The following is a 26,246-nucleotide window of genomic DNA, read 5'->3' as shown; positions in this document are numbered from 1 at the left end:
ATATTGTCAATTTTTGTTAGATAAAATACTAATAAGGTACATTTTTTATTGGTTCTTTCTCAATTAACTTGGGTTGGAAAATAAACTGAAAATACCTTGCATAAGCTAACTATAATTATAAAACTTGTATACATTGTTTATTCATCTCACTATATTATTGCCTACAGCCATGCTTTTAAAATAATAAATCCACAAGACAAAGGCAATGTAGTCAAATTATTCATAAACCAACCTTTGCACAGGGATAAAGTGATAAAAAGAAAACAAATATTCTTGCTTTTGTTCATTTAGAATATTCTTCAGAAACAAAGGTGTTGAGTAAGTTATTACGCTGTTATGGTCTTGCCTTTGTTTTCTGCTTTGTTGCTGATTTCATGCACTAGCTCTTTGTCTCTTCATAGTTCATCACTCTAGAAATGAATGCGATGCTACACTGGACACTGGAGATCACGACTGAAGCAAGTGGGAAGAAAAGATGCTTGAAATGTGACATCGATCATGTAATGGCCCAGATGAATTCAAACCACCCTCTGCCAAAGCCTTAAACTGTGCCTTCCAATAATATACAGACATTTCCTGAATAATTTTAAAGCAGTTCCGGATTTTTCTTCAAAACTTTAGGAATAGAAGACCTGAAGCCAAAGTAGGGTCTAACATTTTGGAGCAGGGGCAGAAGAGTATTCTCATCCATTTTCCTGACTTGGGAATGCTCCCCCCAAGCCCTACCATCTCTTTTCATGCCACCTATATTAGGAACCTATTTAGATGTAGCATCCAACAAAAGAATATAGATTGGTGACATTAATGTGAATAAACATAACAATTAAATTCTATACACTAAATGCAATCAATGAAATATATTAAGTACCCAAGGTACATTAGATTCTAAGGATTCAAACAATAAAATAAATTTGTCTTCAAAATTTTCAAAATTTATCTGTGAGTTTACATTAATCATATTACTCATGTAAAAAAAAGAATTGCTTAAAGTCATATAGAAATGGGGGCAATTTAATTGAGCACGAAACAGAACATTTGTGATACTACTGTGTGTGGGAAAGCTATGAACATAGTAGAACACAGTAACTTAGATATCCAAGGGTAACTGTCTTTCTAGGAGGACACAGCACATTATACGCAGTGGGATGGTGGTGGGAAGGAGGCAGGAACGGTGGCAAGACAGGATTAGACATGGATGATTTGCTCCTCGCTTCTTACCCCACTCATCTCCAAGACTGTGCTCTGGTTCTTCTTCCCAACCCCATGCTTCTGTAAGTTCTTTGTGTTAACTTTCCGTATTGAAAAAAATCCTGCTCCATCATGACTTGTGTCTTCTTAAAACTAGGCCTTAAGCTTCTCAGGAATAGTGTGTGAGTAGAGGTGCTATGTATGTGTGTGTGTTAATAAACTTATTTTAGAATAGTTTTAGATTTACAGAAAAGTTGTAAAGATAATGCAGAGTTTCCATATACCTACCCCCTTTGCCCCCTATTAACAGCTTACACAGTATGGGTACACTTGCCACAATTAATAAACCAATACTGACCCATTATTACTAACTGAAACTCACACTTTATTCAGATTTCCTTATGTTTTTAACTATTATGGTTCCAGGGTCCCATCCAGAAAATGAATCACATTTACAAAACTGTGTTTTTTATTCTTAAATCCCTAGCATGACAGTTAATATCTAAAGCTTGGAAGAAGCTCAACAGAGTAGTCACAGAATAAGTGAATGGCTGAATAAATATTTCTTAAAAAGATACAGAAGCTTCTGAATCCCTGAAGGGAAAGATCAGGATATATAACAAAAAAAAAAAAAAAAAGAAGTGGACCTCATTTCATTAGTCCAAGAAAACTTCCCCTGAGAGATGAAGGAGTTCTGGAATCTTACAAAATGCTTTTCCACAATTCACCAATATTCAATGTTTTCTCGTCTGAACTCTATGATACCTTGATGCATCACAATTTATATCATCAATGATCATTCACAACAGATATAATGTATATGTTAAATTATTACCTATATATATCATCTACTAAAAAAATACGTAGAGAATGGTATAATACTCATGAATTTAAGTATATTTATCAAGACCAAGGGTGTGATTTGGAAATCTGAATAAATGACCCCCTTAACCTAGGTGGTAGACCTAAAGAGGGGAAAAAACGAAAAAGGTAATGTGAAAGCAAGGCTCCCTTGAAGCATGATCACACTTCGCCCACCGAGAGTTTCTCCCGCTCCGGTGGAGTGTGCACCCAAGTCACCTGCGGGGCTTGTTAAAACACAGCTTCCAAAGCACCAGAATTATTGATGCAGGAGCTCCCTGGGGAGACTAATGTTGCCAGTCTCTGACACTTTGCATAGCACCCCAGCGCTTGTTCCCTCTGGGACCCCAGTTCAGAAAAGGAACAAAAGAAAATCTCCAGTAACTTCATCTCCTCTGCAATGAAATTCAACTAAGCCTTCTGTCAGGTGAATTTTTTAGCAGTGGCTCTACCTCTTAAAAAAATTACGTAAGCCTTTATAATTTTGTCATTTTGGCCATAACATAGAAGCCAACAACAACAGTAAAAAGTTGGGTTTTGTTTTTATTCACTAGAACTAAACACCCAGCCTTTAATTACTGGTTTTAGGAATGATCAAGTCATTTTATTCTATTCATAAGAGTCTTACCAAGAAGAGAAGAGAGAGGAGAAGAGAAGAGAAGAGAAGAGAAGAGAAGAGAAGAGAAGAGAAAAAAATAAATACTCCTTGCTCTCAAAAATCTTAGAATGTTTAAAGACAAGTCCATAAACCAGGGAATATTATAAGCCATTACAACACAATATCCATTTCCATGATACATTTAAGTTTTCTACAATAATCATATGAGATTGACAATATTCATTAGTCCCTTTACACTTGTGAGAAAAGTCAATGATTTAGCAAGAATAATACAGCAACAAACAGGATATATGCACTACAGATTCAAACCCAGGATTTTAAAATTGTGCGTCCATACTTACTCTTTCCACTAGAACATACTGTTTCCTAATCACAATTTTTAAAAGTATTTTGGAGAAATTATACACACTGGGAGGTCTCGTAAGGGAAGGAACAGAGTCCTACAATTTTAGAATTGGAAAGGATCTCAGAAATCACACGGTCCATAATAAACTCTTGGACTCAGGGTTAGGAAAAAAGCCATCAGGAGGCATGAAGAGCTATATGCAATGCTGTCAGCACAGCTCCTCTTTGGCTTCAGTTCCCCAGTGCATCTTGAGCTTTGAATTTAAAGCCCTCCTCATTGCCCATCATTTCCTGGGAGGGAATGGGTCAGAAAGGAAAACATCAGTGTCCCTAACTGACCTCTATTTTCCCCGTTTTACTCCCATTTTCTTTGCTGCTGTTCTTTTCCGGTTCTGGAGTTAGTCTGGCTACCTAACACCACCACTGAGACTGATCCTTTGGGATGCTGCTCCTCTGTTCTACCCTGTGAATAACAGCCTCTTTTTATTCTGGTTTCAATGAATTAAACTTAAAACTCAGAGAAAAGGAACCAAAATGGACTAGAAAGAGACAGGCTTACATAAAGAATATGCTAACTTACACTTAACCCAAGTTGAGCAAGAGAGTGGAGGGCAGGCATATCCACTCCTGTTGGGTACCCTAATTCCTTCCCACTCCAATCCCCACAGCCACAAGAGTCACAAGGGCATCAGCTGCCCACTAGAAACACAGGCTAGACAAAGAGGACAAGTTGCCCAGGTGGCTAGAAAACAAATACTAAAGTTTCATATTTCATTATTTCCTAAGTCGTGAATTTTGACAAGTTTTGAATGGCAAATGAGTACAATTAAACTTTGATTTTTAATTCAAAGGTCCTGTCTTTCTATTCATTGAATTAGACAACAAAAATGAAACGAATACTGAAGATAAACTGAGGGCCAATATATATACACCATTCACTACAAACATGTTTTCATTCCACTTTTGGCCTAAGATGGGAGAGAAATAAAAATATCTCTCTGGAAAAAGAGCAGAGGAGGAGGAAATGAGGAGGGGATGTGGTGGTGACAGCAACACAGTGGGGTAATCAAAGAATGAAGTGATAAGAGAAAAAAATGGGAGGGCTGTGGTGATCGTGCAGGAAAGACAAATGCAGCAAAAGGTAGATTAAAGAAAAACACAAAACAAGAAGAACCTTGATTATAAATGTGCGAATATGGCTAACAGGTCTGGAGGATGTCCGGAGGCTCTAGTCGCTCCACTATCATGCAGTTTGGAGAGGAATGGAGAGGAATAGAGAGAAAACGCCCTAGCCTCTCTCCTAATGCATGTCTTACCAAAGGAGTCATAAATAGTTCTTCCGGATTCCTTAGTTTTCTTGGTACTCCTCACCCCACTCCCCCATCAGACTCTCCTTTTAAAAACAGGGCCCTAAATCATTTTGTTTCATTTATATAGCCAGTCAATGAGCATTACTGAACACCTACTAAGAGGTCAGAATTGCACCCCACACCAGCTATCCTACCTGTTTCTCTGCCGGAAGGTAGAACAGAAAGCTTTCTTTTGCTTTCAACACAAGCACTATATGCTAGGCTGATAGCTGCTTCTAAGACACTGCTTTGTTTAACTTTTGACAGTGTGGTCTGGTCTTAGTAATACTAGTTCTACGTGTTTTACAAAGCTGGGTCTACAGTAACCTTTCTCAGTAACTTTGGTTTATTTTGTGGCTTTGGTCAGCTATCTTCAAGGTGCCATCAGATGACGTTCCAACTTTCCTCTTTCTTTAAGTTCCAATCTTACAATTAAGGATAATTTAATTTCTTACACTATCAAAAAAAAATAATTCTACAGTGACTTACAAACATGAGAGAACCCAATATTCCTTGTTCCTTCTAATCATCTACTCAAGTAATAGCTGGATTTCATGAAAGTAAATCTTTGCCTTCAAGTAAAAAAAAAACTGTACTGATTAAGGATCCTCCCTTATTTTAAGTTCTAAGTTAATAATTAATAAAAATTTAGAACTACAAAAAAGGAACCAGGGTAGACTAGTTCTCTCTAAACTTCTGATTGATTGAATAACCTCTGAAAAGCTTCCTACGCTAAATTATTTGCCACATTAATTTGCATTGTCTCGTGTAATTCTTCCAGCATACTGCAAGTTACATATTACCCCATTTTAGAGATGAGAAAATTCATAATCAGAAAAGATAAGGACCTTAGGATTATATAGCCAGAAGCAAGATTCATATTCAGTATGCCTCATCCAAAGCCTAGAGTTTCTAGGCCAATGAAAATAGAATGTGAGAGTGTTTTGTAATTCCTGGGCCTATACTATTCTTCTGTGCGTACTGTGCCAAAGTCATGAGCTAAGTCCTTGAACAGAGAGCAATAATGGCTGAGAGTTCAATTACCAGGAATAGAAGCCCCAGAAATCAGGTAAGTCATGGATTTCTCTTTTCCTTTTCCACACTTGTAGAGGGAAGATTACCAGGGCAATAGGGCCATATAGTGAGAATACCCTGAACCAGGCATTAGTACTAATGGAGGCTGAACACTTCTTGAGTTAACCAGTTGCCTTGGCCATCACCATACATATGAAGTCAAGTCATCAATTCCACAGACATCTCTGTTCTTGAAATCAGCACATTCTTCAGAGACTAAAACACTGGATTCAAATGTGGCATTCATACATCCTTTTCATTCATAGTGCAGAAAATCTAGCCTATACAATATTCCGTCTTATCATTGTCATCCTTATGAGTACAAATAATTCTTGCCTAAGTCCAAGAAATAACTAATGACATTGATAGTTTCTCTTATGCTTCAAATGTTATTTAAAACCATGCTGCAAGAAAATCATTATTAAAATAGCCATCATCTTTCGTAGAATTTATATAATATTCCCAAGTGTCAGATGCTGTGCTCAAAGACAATGACCAACATTTAGCCCTGCGTATTGAAACTAAGAAAATAATCTAAATCTTCACCCTGTACCTTTTGGAAAATGTTTTAATGGTATGATTTCATTTTTGTTTTGTTTTCAATTCTCTGAGACTGACCTTACAAGACTACTTTACACTGCGGTGGCCATGGATAAAGGGGCATGCATGCAAAGTGCCATTTTTGGATTCCTGCAGACTAAATTCCTCTACTAAACCACAGAAGAGTTTTACACACAAAGATAAAGGAGTAAATCTTCGTACGCTCTCCCGCTAAGAACTCCCAACGATGATTCTAGTAGATATCTTTGAAGAAATAAAACTGACTCTGCAGACTGATAGCAGTAATTTCCACTAGCAGGGACCAATTTGATGTTTGGTTCGTTATTATGTGGTCATAGAACTGAGGCCACCAAGTTGATCTCATCTCAGAGAGACCCCCTCTATGAAATCACCTCAGGCTACGTGACAAATCTGACATGGTCGGCAAAGTAACTATAGGGCAACAAATTTTTGAAAGAATATTACACTGTGACAACATGACTACTGCATATATTTAATAGTCAAGAACGAGTATTGCAGTATTGTTTCTACCTTATGGACAGGACACTCTCCTCATAAGACTTTTAAGAAATGGTTTTACGCAACTAAATTATCCTTGCAGTCTAAAATTGGCCCAGTTCATTTATAAATTCCATTTACTGTTTTTGCTAGCTCTGACCTCCCATCACCCTATCGCTATATTAAAAGACAACAGTTTTCACACTGTAACACCCAAAATCCAGATAAGGACTAAATAATTCATATTCACTCAGGGACTTCATATATCCATATGCACTTCCGTGACACTTGGGCAATATTTGTCCATAACAAATATAAAAGTACGAAGAACAGATCATCTAACCTCCTTACACAGACTTCCTCTACAGACAGTATATTCCGCGTAAACTACACTCAACAAAACATACTGCAATTCCTTTCATCTTACCCAGTGTTTTTAATTTAATATAAACTATTTCTTAATAAATCCATCACTTAATTCTAACTGATTCTCCCTGATGGAGATCTGGCATGAAGATTTGTGTTTCCTCCTGGGTCCTATTTAACTACTTTCTTCATGAATCATGCCTTATGACCAGTTTTTATTTATTAATCACAGAAAGATGTGTGACTAATGTCACTACTGATAATACCTAGTTACTGGCTGAGCTATGAGCTGGGTCAAGAAAAACTGGCTTGGTGACTGCCCTTTTTTTTATTTGCTCTGGGTATGAAATGAATACCACAGCTTCCAGGATGATCACTTTAAAAAAACTTCAGCTTTTACTGTGCTCTTCTAGAATTCTCTCTCAATTTTCTTCCAGATAAATTGGAAAAAAAAATCTGAAGGTTGTGGTATAAGGTGAATATGTATGATTAATTGATACACTACACATACTATTAAAGCAAAACTATTGACCATGAATCTTGGAAAAATACACAGATGATCCAATCATCTTCTAAATTATTATAACTAAAATCCAAAGGTCTAGAAGATGGGATTTGGAGTGAATGCCACCTATCAGGATAAATCATACATTGTATGCTAATTAAGACCAACTTCTTCTGTCTTTTATATTAACATTATCCTAGCATTTATTGATATCCAAACTCATGCCATTCCTAAAGATTTTTCTCTTTAGGACAAGTTTCTTTCTAACCTTCTTAATTTATATCAGTCTACAAGAAACATTAATAACATAACTTTTAGGTTATAAAGTACCTTCACAGCTTTGTTGTTTCATTTGATTCTCTCAAAAACTCAGGAAGATACACAGGGAAAGCACCGTTACTATCCCTATTTTCAAATTAAGAAAACTGAGGCACAGACAATTATCATTAGTATAAGCTGAAGGACTAGAGCTGAAGTAGAGACCTCTGGCTGTACATCCTGAAATCTCTGAACTATGACAAATCTGTTCTTAAGTGGTTATAGCTAAATATAGATAGACTAATTAATACTCTTTATCCCAATTTCATATGTATAGATATATATTCCATGCTCAATTCTATATTCATAAGGTCAACACATTTTAGGAGTGATCTTCTGCCATATTCATGCCTTTACTTTCTATCTCTTCACGAGACATCCTCTGATTACACAGCCACTCTCCTTGGCTTCTGTGATTGTCATTCTTTACTGGGTCTTTGATTACCTACCCCATCTGCCAAACTTCCTTGATTGAATTTCTGGGGTTTTCCATGTACATTGGGATTTCTTCTTTGACACGGGGCTTGGCTCATTTGTTTTTTCTTCTTTGAGCTCCATTATCAAGAGGGTTATTTTTGCCTTCCCTGTAACCTCATTAATGCAGGATGGTGAGAGATAAGGAGAGAACAGACATCAACAGAGAGAAGTGGCTGAATCTAGTAGGACTCTACTCCCTTTCTTCTTTCTCTCCTTCACTTCTGTCATGAGGATCAAAGCTATTTTTCAAGGAAATCCTTGGGTAGAATATTATAAATTTGAATTAATCACACCAGTGATATCCTCTTTAGGGTACTGGCTATAAAACTGGCTGTAATTCTTAACCTTGCATAAACCCTTAAATATTTGCCTGGTGCTGTTAATGTCAACTCAAACCTTGACTGAAAAGTCCTGCAAAGCAGGACAGCACCTTGCTATATTTTTGTTAGCCCAATTTATCTTATACCTATAAAATACATTGAAAGGATATTCATTGCCTCAACAAGAGTAAATATCTCATAGCTTTATCCACTAGGCTTGCTCTCAGCATCTTTGCTTAACATTGGAATGGAGTGGATATTCAGTAAGAGGGAGGAATCAGTATTATCCCACTGCAGGTGGAGGGTAGTGGGAAATAAGCAAGAAGATGCTCTGTATCTGATACCAACTTTCTACCTTGTCTTCCCTCCTCTGCCTTTTTTTTCCCTTTTAGCTCTACCCGTCTCTCCTCCTGTTTTTAGAACATGCTACTTCCAGAGATAGAGAAGGATGGAGGAGAGAGCAAAAAGACATGTCATGGGAATTTTCATATAATTTAGCTCCAAGTTTGTATATGACACTGAAACTTTTGCCTCCTTTTTGGGAAGAGACTCTAGACTTGTGGTCTCAAGTGCCTGATATCCTGATAATGGGGGAGACTACCTCCAGGGAGCCCTACTGGATTTATCTGCTGAGGGTTGGGCAGCAGTCCAGAGTCCATTATTTATATCCAGTGCTCCTAATTTTGAAGGACCATGTACTCATGCATATCAATCAACTAGTGACCCATTACTAAAATGTGACCATGTCTGGTATCACTGAAGATAGCAAAAGATTATACTCTGAAATCCCACCCCCGTAGTTTTTGGATACCCCTGAAATGTCCACTGAATTCCAGAGGGTACCGAGTAAGTGGGGGCAGCTTTTAGTGGCCTGAGGGGGCTGCACATGCCTCTGTGGCAGTCCTGTGCTTTCGCGGAGGAGGCATTTGCGCTTCAGGTATATCTCTGGTGTGATCGCTCAGCTGATTTCGCTAGCTAGCTAAATTGCACAAGTGAGAACATTCTATTTTCAGGTAACTATAGACTGTCTTTGTATAAAAGCACAACAGTGAGCATTTCAGTCAGTGCCATCAAATGAAAAGGTTAAGAAAAACCAAAGGGAAATTTGGTGGTAGTTTTCAGTCCAGTGTACACATAGATACTAGCAATTCTATTCCCACATTATGTAACACAACCTATAAAATCAATTACAGTTATTCCTTTGATTAAGAGAGGTGCAATGAAAAAAAAAAAAGAGGGATGTAATGAAGATAAGTCTGATAACAGTATTATGTATAACATTTAGACGCATGAGAGAGTTTTGGTATGCTCTGACCAAATTACAAGCTAATGAAACACTAAAAGGAGATACCTTTGAAAATACCCTAATATTGAACTACTGAAAACAAGTACCCTAATAAGGAGGTATAAAAGGCTAATACCAGGTGTAGTAGAATGGTAGCTTGCCAAAACTGGCAGCTTATCCTCTTGTCTACATAAGAAAAACAATCCATTTATTATGTTCTTTTTCTGACATCTTTCTTTGTCCATAATTCATCGCACCAAATTTTTACATTTTGATATATTTGACAAAGCTTCTTAGAAATATACATTTTGATACATACCATTATACATCTTTCCAATTCAAATAATCGGTGCTTATGCTAGGTACTCTATTTTAAATTCTTTACAAATTTAGTGTCACTGTGTCTCTTAAACTTACGTTATCTACTGGAGAGTGCTACAGGCAATCTATTTAAATGAAGAAAGTATTCATAGATTTTTAACTGTTCTAAAAATGAGAAATTTCTATAGTCAAAATCAACTGATGATTGTCCACTAAAAACAAAAAAAGATCAATCATGTCTTATACAATTGAGGCTTCCTGTTTTGTTTCTCCCTCTGGTAAATATTACACCTATGCTTTAAAAATACAGGTTTCTGTTCTTTCTACAATGGGGACATTTTTAAAGCTCACACACAATTGAAAAATGGTTCTTATGGAATTCTTGTTATTGCAACTGTTACCTGTCTCAATGATTAGTGATAATAAATACCTCTTTCTGAAAAATGTATTCCAAATTACTTTTAGGTCAGCAGTCACTTTCTCTCGACAAGTGGGTTTTGTTTGTTTGTTTATAGGAAGAATCACCAAACCTATTCATGACTGGCTTTTACTGGTCCTGATGCAAAAGCTATCTTTTGATAATTTATTTATGACCAAATGCTCCTTTCCAAGACATAGCTGCAGAATAAAATATTTAAGCACTTTCTGTTAGATCTTCAGGGAAGCAATATGAATTTACATTAAAAGAATAGATGTTAGTGAATAGTATCGTAACACTTTAATCAACATAAATCAGTTTATAAGGACTGCTAATAAACTGAATATTTTTTCACCAGACATAAAAGAAATTCTAATAATCAGTTCGACTAAAAAGCTCATTTATAGCATTCGTTAGTCATTTTAATTACATGGTGAGGACTGTTATCCCGGGTAAGAAAGCATTTTGCTTCTTTCCCCCTCCTCTCATCCCCATTATGGACAACACAAAACCAAATCAATTGCAAGTCTATTTCTAAAGCCCCTCTCCCACTTCCTTGCTTCCCAAAATGCATAAATCGGTATTCAAATACCTACTGCTAACTTGGTGGATTCAGCCCCTCAAGGCTATTTACAACCTGCTTCCTGCCCTCTTCTGTTGTGTCTGCTAGAGTGAACTTCTCATTAATACAACCTAATATTTACAAGACAAAAATGACATCTCTAAGTTGGCATGCGATTTTGCACTATTTTCAGGTGTGGTAAGTACTGACATGCTAATTAGAGGTACTTAGAATCTTAGGTCAGTTTTGCAATAATTTTTTCAGCTGCATTTTAAGGGTGTGTGAAGATCAAAGATCTGTGTTAAAGGACTTTAATTTCTTTTTTTTTTTTTTTCAACAAAAGGATCTAAAAAGGTGACCTACCTTTATGTGACAGACGCAAGCGGGGGTGAGTGGTATCAGCCGTGTGCCCTCCTATCCACAGCTTCAGTAAGTAACCCCACAGGAGCCAGGTGACAAGGTTCGCAGCCGATGCCATGCTGCCGTGCTCACGGGGCACCCCTCGATCCTCACTTTAAGGCGGGTCTGAGTTTTACTTAGGACTCCCCTCCAGGGGCAGCGCGTGAGAGGCTTTGTCAGCAATCGAATGTGTTGTCATCAGAAAGCACAGTCCCAAAGTGCCATTTGTCAGGCTGTATTTGGATACGGAAAACCTTTCTTCCCTGAGGGCAGTTGTTTATAAGCCGGGAGCAAGAGGACATTCCAAGGAGTGAGTCTTCAGAGCCATGTCCTGTCCAGAGCTCTCTTCAGCAACTATGCGGGGAGACTCAGGAGGAAACTGTATTTTTTTTAAGTCACTTCTGCAAGCGCTTCATTCAGAAAAAATCCCCGGAGCACACGCACTGCTTTCCCGGTGGAGCTATTCTCTTCTGGCTCCCTGAAGCCTCTCCGAAGTCAGTCTCTTGCACTGACCTGCCAAACAGCTAGTTTTAATTCACCTTTCACCTTGCTAATTAAAAACAAGAAGTGCCATTCCCTCTAGGAGTTGCAGGATCCACCCAGCAGGGATGCCGTTCTGTCAGCAAGCTGTGTTTACAGGGAAAGTTCAGGCAGGGTTGAGCTGTTTCTAGGAAGTGTTTCTGGTCCACGTGCCCTGCTCCCACCCGCCCTCCCAGTATTACTGGCCCCACGTCACTCAGCGCAGGAGAGACAAGTCCATGCTTTGATGGGGAAGGGGGATCAGGAGGGAGAATGATCTATATAATAGGTTGATTATTGAAGTATATACAACAGAAGAGGATGGAGCATCAGGAAGGGCTTTTAAATGCTCACTCGCCAAGATTAACCCTTGAATAAATGCAAATCCATTTTAAATAATCTATTTGCCACCATCCAGCACCCAAATTAATTTTTTTCAGTTTCCACTGAAATTGTGGGGTTTTTTCCACATATATGGCTTTTTAAAATTGATTCCATCTTATAAATGTTATTTTCAACTCTCAGAAGGAAAGTATGTTTCAAGAGCCTGAAAAAAAAAAAGTCACCTGTGAATGTTTCATAAATGTTTAATACTAAAAAATTTTTTTACCTAGGCAAATTCTTCAATTTAAAGCAAATCCTTCTCTCTCTCTCTCTCTCTTTTTTAAAGCAAGTCATAATTTCAGCCCAAGTTTAAGAATACATTTTGAAGTAATTTTCTCCTAGGTAAGGTACCTGTGGAAAAGTTGAGGTTCTCTATCGGACGGATCCCAGGAAAGCAGGTATTAGAAGACTCAGGATGTGAAATTCTCCTGCTATGCACTTTCAGAGTTTATTTTCCAAGACACTGTGTGTGTGTAAATAAGCTTAACGTAACAGGTCAACTTTACAATCTACTTTCAATCAATCTCAAAAACTAAACCAAACACTCTGTAGCTGTTGGCATGGAAATGAATGTCACTATTTTAAGATACCAATAAACTTGAATAGGTACGTGATTTGATAGTCAAGAGTTAAACAGTAAACCAGTGATTTCAGCTATAACTTTTCTTATTGTTTTTAAATGGTACTGTTAAGGGCACTTCTTGAGAATTATGTGTTTAAAATTGTATGATTATAACTAATGAATCATCGAGCCTTACATCGAAAACCGGGGATGTACTGTATGGTGACTAACATAATATAATAAAAAATCATTATTAATTAAAAAAAAAAAAAAAAAATTGTATGATTATAACAAAAAGATAACACAGGTTACCCTGATATTTTGCATTATATATAAGCAAATGTAGAGCCAGGCATTATCTACCCATTTTCCTAAGCATGATATGTTCTATTATAAGCAGAGTATATTTTAGTAAAATGTAAATGTCACTGGATATTATAAATAATTAGATTTCCAAGGTCGACAAAAGATAACAAACTCTAAACATTATTTAACAGTAGAGCAACATGAAGTATTTAGAGACTTTTAACCTGGGGTGGTCTCTGTAGGCGCTTGCATATTTTAAAAGCCAGTCTGATGAGCTACAGACCTAAAGGTTGCTCTAAGTGTGAGATAATGCACCTTTGGAATCCTCCTTTGCTCTCTTCCAGAATTGAAGTAACTAGAAAGTAAATAGCAGCTTTTATATGTGTTATCTAGTGGTAGGTTCCAGGAAGCGTAAATGTAGGGCATATAACTTTTATTACAAATATACGGCTAGGCTCATACATCTGCCAATTCCACTTAAGATTGTGCACTGCCTGTTCTAACTCTGTTATGGACCGGAGGCCATGTAAGACATTGCAACCATTTCATTAGGATACAAAACTCATACCATTAATGTCAATGAGACAATAAATGTTATGGATGTCAGCTACCTTCCTCTCTGGTCTATGATCTAAAGATGATGCCAAAAGAAAAAAAAAAAAACAAAATTATTAAAAATACTATTCCAGAACTAACCAGAGCCACAGCTGCCCCGTGTGGTTTTAGCCACTATCGACGGAATGAAGAGTCTCTGAGACCAAATCAGTCATTAGCATCATAAAACAAGAAGAACCTTCAGGAACAGGGTCACCATATAATTTATCATCCAAACAAGACATGTTTTAAGAGTAGAAGAGTCTCCTATTAATAACCACATACAAACCAAGAACATTATAGACAAATCAGGACATTATGACACGTTACCCTTCATGGGAGAGATTTCTAGGTACCCTTGGGAAACATGGAAATAGAAAAAAAAAAAAAAAGTTAACAAAAACTGACCTGCCACCAATGTTGAATGAATAGCTTCAGTGTACTGAAGAGCTTTGGGACTAGCAACAGTATCTATTGGTATCATTATATTTGATTTGAGAGGAGCAAAACTGCCAGTTTGAACAGCAGTAGGCAACATGGAAAACTAGATAAGAAGGGAAATGGCAATTTTTTTTTTTTTAAGATTTATTTTAGAGAGAGAAAGAGCACATTAGTGGGGGGATGGGCAGAGGGAGAGAATCTTCCAGCAGACTCCCCACTGATCTACAAGCCCAACACAGGGCTCGATCTCACCACCCATGAAATCATGACCTGAGCCAAAACAAAGAGTCAGATGCTTAACCAACTGAGCCACCCAGGCATCCTGGGAAAAGGCAATTCTGAAGGTATTGCCTGCCAGGTCAAATGTCAAATGTTTCATTCCAAAATCTTAACCCTTTGTTGCTAGGGTCACACCATGGTAGTGAGGGGGAAAATGGGGTGGGGTTACGGAGTACTTATCAGGATTTCCAGGCTCCCCCGTGGTGGATTCTGTCATTGATTCTCCACTTAATAGCAGAAGAGCAACTGGCCTCTGAAATAATCCTTCCCAGTATGTGGTCCCAGACAATCTTCTGAATCACACAGGGTATTTGCTAAAAGAACACATTCCTATGCCCCACCTGATATTCCCAGCTTGCCTAAAGTTGTACGTACTACAATTTGAGTTTTACAGTGGATCCTTTAGGTCAGTGTTGTTAAAACATTACACATTTGTTCGCTACTCTCACCATTTTTATCATAATAGCACAGTGTTTGCAATTAAAATTTAACTTAAATTTATATAAAATGAAATCATTACCTCATAGGCTTGATGTGCTACTGATATTTTTCAAACACGTGAAATCCAACAAAAATTGTAAAAGTTTATCTCTGCATGACTTAAAATTATCTCACGTACTATGGGATGCAGCACTTATGAATGCTCTCAAGAATATCCATTCTTTCTTTCCTTCCTACCCAAGAAGATAGGAAGGAAAGAAATATATGAGAGACCGTATTTCCCAGCCCCTTGGCAGTTACATGAAGCCATCTGACAAATTCTGACCACCAAATAAATGTGTCACATCTGGGCTGAGGCAGTGAAATGCTCCCACACAATTCTTCTGCCTCGTTTTTTTCTTGCAGAAAAGGAGCAGCAGCTTGCAGAAAAGGAGGCGACGTTACACTGAAATAGTGAAGCTGTAAGACTGAAGCATCTTAGATTACTGAATCACCACACTGGGGACACCTGGCCTGAAAGCTTACCTGGACCCACAGTAGACTTTACCTGAACGGGAACTACTTGAGTTGTTACCACAGCATGGCATAGCCTCTCCTAACTACAGGCACACACTTTACCTACTGTGCTTTGGGAAACACGCTCCCGGACAAACACATACATCAGTGTATGTGTCACTGATACCGCATTCCTTCCTATCTGTCCCTAAGACTTACCTCAGCAGAACTTACTAATAAGCCAGCAAGAGATGTGGATACCGAGGGCTCAGAGATACAGAGAATCCCTATGTCACTTTTAGAATAAAATGGGATATGCCCTTCATTTTTCCAACTGAACGCTGTACCCAAAAATGATGTCATAGGCAGTATTGATAGGTGAACAGATAGTACTACATCTTAAGAACAATTATGATTAAAACCATTAATACATCAAAGTATCACAACAGCAATGATGATGAGGATCCTTTTTGGAACTAAAGATAAACTTTCTCTCCGATTGTCATGGCATTTCAGATTCCTTAATCCTCCTTCGACTCTTGCTAACCCTGCTATCTGGAGCGTCTCAAATGTCCCACCAATTCGACCTGCCACCGCTGCAGCTGCTGCCATCATTACTACTGGGCTTTACAGGCCAAGACTGCTGATGCGTGTACTGGTGGGTCAGTGCAGAGGCCTTATACTGCAGACGCTGTGAGACTTCCAGCAGTCTGGACTGGCTGTTTCCCACATTCTGTGATTCAAGTAGATAAGAAAAAGTTGACGACTATCTTACTTTTTATGTTATGAAGAGTAGTCCAAAGAATGGCATCCCATCAGTAAGAACCATCCCGTATCCATTCCAGTCACTTGCTGAAAGAGGTTTGGTTGATGCCATTCTTATGTCATCATTTAGAGAGCTAACAATTCAATAGAGTGGCTTTTCATTTTTTCTATGCTGACCAGCTATTCTTAAAAAAAAAAAAAACAAAAACAAACACACAAAACAAAAAGAAAAACCTCAAAATTTGAGCAAAAATTGTATTTTATAAAATTTTGAATTCTTCATTTCTGACTTACACTAGGTTTTTTCTAATTTTGCTTTAGGTCCTTGACAATGAAGAAAAGCAGGAGAGGCATAGCGAGTCAAGTGTCAGTTTTAACTGATTTTAATCAAAGTGTAGTGATGTTTCCCATGCCCCCGTTATGGCCAAATAAAGTTATTGTGTGTGTCATTAACTTGAAAATACTTTAATTTATAGGTCCTGAGAGGTTTCCCTATACTCTTCTTTATGAGTTATAGAGAATTCCTAAAAAAGGCAGAGTTCCAATCACTTGCTATAAAAAATGTAATAGAAACTTCCATTACATATTGTAATTTATTGGCTTATGTCTGCTGGAATGTATATTTGTGAGTTATTGGTGGCGCCGATGGTGAATTGTTAGTAATATGTGACTCGTGTCTGCAACATCTAGCACTGCACCTCAAACTGATTCCACTAATGGGATAAAAACAACTATATAATATAATGTAATATAATTTAATAATAAGGCTAATTCGTTGTGTTCCATATATTCTAGGCACCTCGTAAGGCACATTCATATATAATCCAGTTTAACCCAGACAATAGCCCCATGCAATAGAAACCATCTTTATTGTCTTTACACATAAGAAGAATCTGGGACACAGATGCCAAGGAACTTGCCTGAGGTGAAACACTGGTAGAGTGACAGAACCACCATTTTAAACCCTGACTCTAGCGCCTGTGCTCCAACGATTACATTTGTCTTCTCGGAAAGTATTATTTAGATAAGACGGCATAGTGACTCCTCTGAATTACTATGCTAACAGGAACTTATCTTTAATAAATTTTAATAGTGGGCTATATATAGTTTTAAAATAAAACTCAAGGCAGTGGGAAACCCTCTGTCTGAGGTTGTGGCAGATGGCAGAGCATACTCTGTTCATCCCACTTCAGGCTAAGTGTCCAGCTGCACAGGTTTTTGTGATTTGTTTAGTCGACTTGATCTGGCCCTTGTTGGCTCTCAGCTTTGTCTTCTTAGGCCGGCAATCAGGCACACCTTGGAGCTAAATACAAGAGGCAAAACTATTAAAGAATAAATCTGTGAGGGAAGTAAGCATATAGTTCTTTTTTCTAATAATCTTTATTCTATATTGAAAAGTACAGTAGTTGTGCAATAAATGGGTATTTTTTTAATTGTCAGGTAATAATAGTTATTGGTGGAAATATATATACATATATGTGCATACACGCACACACACATTTCTAGTAACAGTTACAGGAGAAGAACGATGTTTCCAAGAAAGGATTTAAGGGTAATAAATCACTTATGAATAGTTACTGATGTTTATATGATTTTGTCCAAAAGAGTCCAACATTTTCAAACAACATTACCACTAATGTACCTAAACCAAAGACAACACTTTATACTCAGTCCACTTAAAAAATGGACTCAGTATGAGACCAATAATAAGTGCTATAAACTATAGTAAAGAAGTTATCCTTCCACTGGCATCTTTAATCTCATTCTTGAATTTAAGACCACTTACATTTTTTGTCTTCCAGGCAAGAAGTGATCTAATTTTTTCAAGGTCAGTTTCTGGATTATTTACTTTTTAAAAAAAGGAGGGAAGGGAAAGAAGTAGGGAGGAAAGTCATAGAAAGAGTAATTCACTGTAATTGAATTGATAATTCAATAAGATTTTTAAAATATTTTCTTTATCCAAGTGTTGAGTCCTCTTTCATTTTCTCTGTGCTCTGCATTGTTTTTGAACCAGCACTGCTAGAGCCAGAACCAAACAAGTAGGCATGGAGTAATTTAGTTAGTAAATATTTAAATGTGTGAAAAAAGTGGTAAAATACACTCTATATGGCTTAAGATATTTAGAGACCCAAAATCAGGTTCTTTCTGTTAATTATTTGAATAATTTCTTTCTTTGTTCACTTTGTCTTGACTTGAATGGCCTATGTGTAAGCCTAAAGTGAAGAAAAACAGTTGTTCCCATTATGAAAGAAGAAAAGGAAGGAATTAGATAAAGCCAGTGCAATTATCCATTAGTCAGCTGGCAAGAAACTGAAAAGGCCAAATATTTTATAATATTTTATAGTATCTTCAATTGTCATATAGTTGGCAAATGGATATAAAATTTTATATATCACATAAAGCTGCCATCAACTCAATGAATATACCTGTTTCACATTAAAATAAATGGAAACAAAACACTAACTTTAAAGTTGTGAAGAACCTGACAGAAAATCAAAATATTCAAAATAAATCAGATTTTGGCTATGAAAGTGAATTTTAGAGTTCAAAGGAATCACAATGACAAAAGAAAAAAAACCTGGCAGAAATCCTATGAAGTCTCTTTTCCAAGGATTGCCTTTCCTCAACACCATTCCAAATAGCCATCTATGGAAGAGAGAAAACAATACATAGATAAAAAGAAAAAGTGATGTTGAACCCATTGGTGAGAGATCCCAAAGATGAAACAAGAATCTCTAACCTCATTACTTCCTGTCGTCTTTTATTTGGCTTCATTATAATCTCCACAAATGACTTGGCAAAATTATTATTGTGCACAAGCCAAATTTTGCATAAAGCAAAATTTCAGGTTATGGTGCCTTTTTATTTGAATCAGTTATTTCACTACTGTGATTATTTTCGATGGGCAGTGTGAGTGGTTATTTTTGCATTACCAGGTAGTTTGGGCTTGGTCTCTCCCAGTACATAACACTAGCACCATGTGGAGGCCAAGACTGGAACTACAGGTTTTCATATGTAAACGAAACTACTTTACAAACCTGCTTCTGCTCACAATTGGTTTCCTGTTACAAAATAGAGAATGCGCTTGATCCAATGATAATGCCACGCTTTATATTCTGAGCATAGCCACCTTTCATGACCTATAAAATGGGTCTTGCCAGTTAAGGGAAAATAATTTAAATGTTCTTGGAGAACATTTAAGAACATTAAGATTTCTGTTCAAAAAATATTTCTTATGAAAAGGTTTTGCATTTTGAAGAGATGACCATATGTGTCAGAAACAAAGATAATAAATGGGAAAATACGTCTTGTGAAAATATGTTGATTAAACTTTAGCAAATTCAGTTGAAAATGTAATAGTTTATAGAACTAAATTTAATCATCTCTGATTTTATGATTATTGTATCTCATACCTAAAGCACAGTTATTACAATAACTATGGTATAATAATAAAATTGCATATAACTATCTTTTCTTTATATAATCCTATGAATAATAGGTGATAAATTATACAAAAATATTAATGGAAAGTATCAACTGTTCTAAACTTCAACCTCACCATACTTGCTAACCAAATCAAACGAACAAACAAAAACAAACCTGTCTTTCCCCAGAGATTTAAACAGAAAGAATATTTTTAATTGTATTAGATACAACTAAGAAATTAGCATGTTTTTCCAAGGATAAATCAGTGTATGTGCATATAACTACGCCTAAAATTAATTATGCCTGAAGTTAACTGTAGGAGAATTTTAATAAACTGCTTAATGATCTGAAGATGAATCACTTAACATTGTAAGGAAAGGTATAGAAGCAAAATGTTAATAAAAACTGCACACTTTGAATGAAATTTTAATAGCTAAGCATGAAAAGCTGATTCGTGCATCATATTCTTACAATAAGTCTGAAAAACTTTATCCAGGACTAAAATACAAGAAACAACAACGTGTGTTACAAATAAAGGTGAAGAATGAATTAGAGATTCCCTGAGTGATATCAGGTTTAAAATAAAAAGCCTGCTTTACCAATTATTTTCAACAAAGTAATTTTTACATCATTAAGAACATGACATATCTGGGACACCAGGGTGGCACAGCTGGTTAGGTGTCTGACTCTTGGTTGTGGCTCAGGTCATGATCTCAAGGTCATGAAATTGAGTCCCGTGTTGGGCTCCAGGCTTGGAATGGAGCCGGCTTGGGATTCTTTCCCCCTTCCTCTCTCTCCTGCTCTACCCTTCGTCCCTCTTCGTCACTCTCTCTCTCTAAATAAATAAAATCTTTAAAAAAAACCCGTGACATATCATCTATTTCTTCCTGATTACCTGATTAAAAATTATGCTAATTTGCTTAATTCCCAGAATGCTGTTTTTAACTACAACAATATTAGTATCTATATAATAAGAGAACAATGCAAATATAAGTTTCCCCATTCTGAATAAGTAAGCTAAATGTTTCTCCTAGAATTTTGTTATTTCTATTATTCAGTTCCTAATTCCTTGCATCAATTTAATTCTTTTCCACAGGATTAAGTAATTCCTCTCTACTGGATAATCTCCAAGATCATAAAAAATGCAGTAACATTTCCCAACATAAAAATAAATCTCTCCCTACCCTCACTTATCCTCCAGCTAGAGACCCATTTCTGAGTTCCAATTTATAGGTAATTCTGTCAAAATGTTGTCTATACTCTATTTGTTCACCTCTCATTTTCTCTTGAATCCACTCTATAAATTAGAATTAGGTTTTGTTGCAGGTAGTAGAAAATCCAAAACAAGAGTATTTGAATATGACAAATCTGACTTCTTTTATAAACACAGTCCAGGGATATGTCCAGGGTTGGTGTGGCAGTACAACGAACTAACTAACTAATGAATAACAAACTTGAGCACTTTCGATCTTCTTGCTTATCCATCCTCAATAGGTGGCCTCCATCTCAGAGTCCAAGCTCCAGCCAGTACATCCTCTTCACAGCCAATGAAGGAATTAATGAAGAAAGATATGCTCTCTGCATTTAAGAGAGCATATTCTTGACCTCTAAATTTCTGAGTCCCACAAAATTCAGAACTACTCCCTCATCTCCTCTCTATCTGTACTCACTTCCTGTGGTGGATTTGCAATTTGTGGATATGGCTAAGCTGAACTACCTTCCCCAGAATTACCTTTCTTATCTCTTTCCAGTTAGGCTGGGCCAAATAGGAAACTATTGGGAGATTTGAAAGGTGTAAAAAAAAACCCAGCAATTGTTTTGTAACACACATACAGTCATTTATTTGCAATTGCAACTACTCCACCTTCCAGGGAAACTCCTTCAGCTTTTTTGTCTCCCAAGTCAAGTGTATGTGTTACTCTCCATAACTAAGGGGCTTGACTTCTCCTGGACACCCACATCATGAAGGTCAGAAGCAACAAGAGCTGACACTGAGTTCGGTCTGTCTTTGCTGGATTCAAGTTCTTACCTGTGGGTTCCAGCTTGTTATTCCCCTCCCCTCCCCCATTTTACACTCTTCCTCTCTTCTAACTGCCTCCCCCACGCACTTCAAATTCTAGCACTGGGCACGAAGATATCTCCCAGCCTTACCTATTATCAAGCTTCCACAAATGTGTGGAGTTAAATCCCTGTAACAAATCCACATATATCTCGTAAAGGTTCCACTTCTTCCATTGAATCCTTACTGGTACGCACTCTACTAACCTCATTTAAGACCAGGGCTTTTCATAAAACCTGTGTACTGAGGATCCCAAATTCACATCAAAAAACTCAACCCCTTCACTATCTTCAACAGATTTGGATATTGAATTGCCTTCTAGATATGTCCACTTGGATGTTTAATAAACATGTTCAAAGCAGAACTTTCAGTTTCTGACTTGTTCTTTGCCCCTCGATATGTAAACCTACTACCCCCATCTCAGGAAATGGAAATGTCTAGGTATCTTCCCACCAATCCCTTTCTAATCCCTATCGGTTAGAATAAAAGTCAACGCCTTAGAGTGGTCTGTGAGGTTCTTCTTGATCCAGCCTCTGCTATGTCTTCTGCCTTATCTATCATTCCTCTCTCTCACCCCATGGGAACCACACTGACTGTTTTGATAGTTCTCAGCCTGACTAAGCACGCTCTCATTTCAGAGCCTTTGCACCTGCTACTTCCTCTGCCTATAAAGCTCTTCCCTTAAAACTCCAAGTCATACATCATAATAACTCTACATTTGTATTACAAGTCAAAAAGTTAAAAAGATGTAATTACTAAGAAAGCAAACACTACATAATTATAATTCATAATGTTAAACCCTAATTTCTCATATTGCAACCATCTACAAATATCATGATATGATGTTTTTACATGGAAAAAAATTTTAGAATAATATTTAGGGTAAAAAGCCATATTTTGAATCCTGTGTTAATCCTATGTAGCTGAGTGCCCTTAATTACCTTTTTCTGAGCATTATTCTCTAGCATCTGTAATGGAGACAAATACAATGAGTGTGCTTAAGTGAATAAGTATTTCGAAACTGATACGATCATAAAACTTTAATACAAACATTTATAGAATTTTCTATTGTTTTTGTATTAACATTAGCATGTTAAAATATTTAAATAAGTTCTAGTTCAATTTTGGAGAGTTATGAAAAGAACTGCATGAAGGTCTCTAAATACATTACATTTTTTTAAAAAATTGCTACCATTTGAACAATGGGTTAAAATATTTTTCTCTATAGTTCTATAAGAACTATCTCTTATTAGGTACTTCTGGAACTAACATTACAAAAAGGATAACTGATTTTTCAAGATCTAAATAACTTGGCTCTGTGTCATTCCTAATGTTCTATATATTCTGAGGCATTCTGTGGATATGGGATGCCTTTTGTGCACTGTGGAAGAGATACAGGTAGTAGGCAATCCAATACCTCTCCACTCCCATTAAAATGAATGACCTTTGCAGAAAGACAACCTAGCCTCTCAGAATAAAGGAGAGCTAATATCCTACAATCAATATAGGAACACTCTTTAACACATTTGGGACAAGGTCAGAATTTAAAGGAGTATAAAATGCTTTTGAAAACTAGGCTGAAAAATTAAATTTGCAGAGCAAAATATTTTATAAAACCTGTGCCTTAGAGTAATTTCATTTATTTGAGGGACTTGTTTCTTTATTTATCAGGAGATTAAAAAATATCTATTACTCACATGTTGGGATAATGATATTTGTTTTTGATAATGTGTATACTCTAGCTTATGGGGCATTACTGTTAAAAGCCTGAACGTATATACTCATCTCAATGCATTCATCTCAATGTACTCATTTACTCATTATTGAAGAATAAAAGAATAAATGAATGAAAGGAAATATACCAGATACTTCAAGTTAAAAATTAGGTAAAGTTTTATTATTAGCGGAAATGGATGTTTAAACATGAAGACTTTCAGGGATGACGGATGTATTCACCATCTGGATTTATAGTGATGGTTTCACGAGTATATGTGTACATGTGTCAAAAGTTATCAAAGTGTACATCTTAAGTATGTCTATTTTATTGTCAATTATACCTTACTAAAGCACTTGAAACAATAATTAAAATACTAGGTATACATTTTTGAACTTACAATTTTTTTTAGGATATACTCAATTCAAGATAAACCTAGTCTAGAGGAAATTTGAAGAAAAACATCTTAAATCATCATGCTGTGTGCTGAATATAAGTAAGATGATCACTTAAAATTATTTTTGGCACTAATATACACCCCTGATATAATGAAAATTTTGCCTAAAAATAAACTTTTGTTCCTTTTAGCAGTGACCAAGACCTTGTTTTGTTGAGAGCAGGGCTTCCAAGTTCATCTTCTCCTCCCCACAACAGGATACTGTGGGTTTCCCACCACTCTGGTCTACAAGAGGGGAGACAGGAGCCACAGACTGCATCATGTTCAATACCCATCTTTCTCAAAGGCAAGTACTCATTCTCCTTTTAAAAAGCTCTGTAATTGTGGAGCTTAAACCTTTTGAACTAACCACTCTCTGCCTACCACCTCTTAATTACTTCCAATTTTTCATCAAAGACTATGGCACCTATATCATGAATTCTAGATATTTCAGTATTCAAATAACAGATTTGCCCAACAACACTTTCAATTCCTTGACCTTCTAATCATCAACGAGCTTTTTAGGTTTCAATCTCATGGTTACAATTTGGACATTTTTACTATAAATTTGCTCTGTTTTGAAAAGTGTTAATTCTGCAGCCAACCTCTGAGCAAAACTCATCTGCCACAAGTTTAATTTCTCACTCCTTTGATTTCTAATCCTTCTAATCCTTCTATTTCTATCTCAGGGACCAGACAACAAGTATTTCAGATTTTGTATGCATACACTCTTTGTCACAACCACTTAATTCTGCCATCAAAGTGCAAAAACAGCTGTAGACAATATGTAAACAAATGGGCACGGCTGTATTCAAAACATAAAACTTTGTTTATGGACACCGAAGCTTGAATTTCTTACAATTTTTACATGTCTCAAAGTATTATATACCTTTGATTTTTTTTCGACCATTTAACAATGTAAAATACTTTTTAAAGCTTCAGGCTGTACAAAAACAGGACCAGACCAACTGTGGGTTGAAATCTACAACCCCTGCTATATAGCTCATCAAGACTTTTAGATTACTCACCTTTTGACTTTCTTCCCATTCGTCAGCCTTCTTCTGTCTTTACTTCCTTCTTTATCCTGCTTTGATTCTAAGATTTCCCCTTTTCAATGACACTATTGCCAATAAACTAAACTCCTACACCTCTCTTTTTATTCTTCAACCATCTGGCAAAACTTCAACCTTGGATTAACCTGATTACCTGTTTTCTCCAGGACTAAACCCAAAGTAGCTAGGCATTGCTGCAGAAAGTCATGGCAGGGAGGAAGGATGTTAAATTAAAGATGCAGATACTAATGCAGTTGGGCTCTTTGTACTCCCCAGCAATTTGAGGAAGTTTTACTGATAAACTCATGGTTCCTCTTGTCTCAGTACTTTCTTGCAAAGATTTTCTTCTCAAATGTGTAAACTACCCCACTGCCCACACCAACACCCCCCCAACCCATTTCCCCTCAGTCATAGCAGATATCTGGATGCCCATTTCACAGAAAAGGCTAGAAACTTACCTCGAACTCTTTCTTCAGTCTGGTTAAACCAGATGTGATGTCCTTCCTTCACCCGCTGTTATTATATCCAACTGTACACTGGATTCTTTCCTTCAGCCTTTAATGAGCTTTACATTATCGATATTTCTTCTCTCTTTCAATCGCTCTTGAAGTAAATGTTTAAATGTGTTCAATTCTCTCCACCTTAAAAAAAAATAACAGCAACCTTCATTCTAAAACCACATCCCCAGTAGTATCTCTTCATCATCCTCTTTCCTGTTATGGCAATTTTTAAATATACCCATTACTCTCTTTTTCTAATCTTCATCTCTCTTTTCAAATTGCTACCTATAGTCAGGCTACCCCTCCAATCACCTCACCAAAACACGTGAGCGATGTTCTCCATGTCACTAAATCACTACTCATTTTTCAGCTCTCATTAAAAAAAATAATAATAAAATAAAATAATTAAAAAACAAGCAAAAACAAAAACAAAGAAACGAAGAGCATGCAACTCTTACATCAAGATTTAACATGTCCTATGACCATTTCCTTCTGTCGATTTAAAGACCCACTTCTTTTCAATTGCCTACTTTACAAACATTTAATCCTCAGGAGAAGAATGCTTTGAGCACATTTAAAAAAAATAATTATCAATATTCTTTTCACAACAACTTTAGAAATCTTGACACATCAACCATGTTTTTTTCTACGTAAGTATATTATCTATTGCTGAGAATAATATTACCACAAACTTAAGGGTTGAGGACACATTTATTATCTTATAGTTTCTATGGGAGGAGTCAGGCATGGCTTAACTGGGTCTTCTGCTTAGGGTTTCACAAGGCTGCAATCCTAGTTTCTGGCAGA

General features: G+C 36.6%; 1 protein-coding gene across 1 annotated transcript in view; it reads right to left on the bottom strand.

The window, feature by feature from the left end:
- Window positions 1-12,109, bottom strand: part of SEMA3E (semaphorin 3E) — a 242,223-nt gene extending 230,114 nt beyond the window's left edge. Inside the window, exon 1 of the mRNA XM_045793367.2 lies at window positions 11,431-12,109. Coding sequence (XP_045649323.1) covers window positions 11,431-11,545 — 115 coding nt within the window. The 5' untranslated portion in view covers window positions 11,546-12,109. The remainder of the gene's footprint in view (window positions 1-11,430) is intronic.
- Window positions 12,110-26,246: the final 14,137 nt, after the last annotated feature.

The sequence above is a fragment of the Ursus americanus genome, chromosome 3 (genome assembly GCF_024610735.1).
Source record: "Ursus americanus isolate L20-20 chromosome 3, mUrsAme1.1.p, whole genome shotgun sequence".
Taxonomy (NCBI): Eukaryota; Metazoa; Chordata; class Mammalia; order Carnivora; family Ursidae; genus Ursus; species Ursus americanus.
Note: the sequence above shows the minus strand (reverse complement) of the source record. Positions and strands in the feature narration are given on the sequence as shown.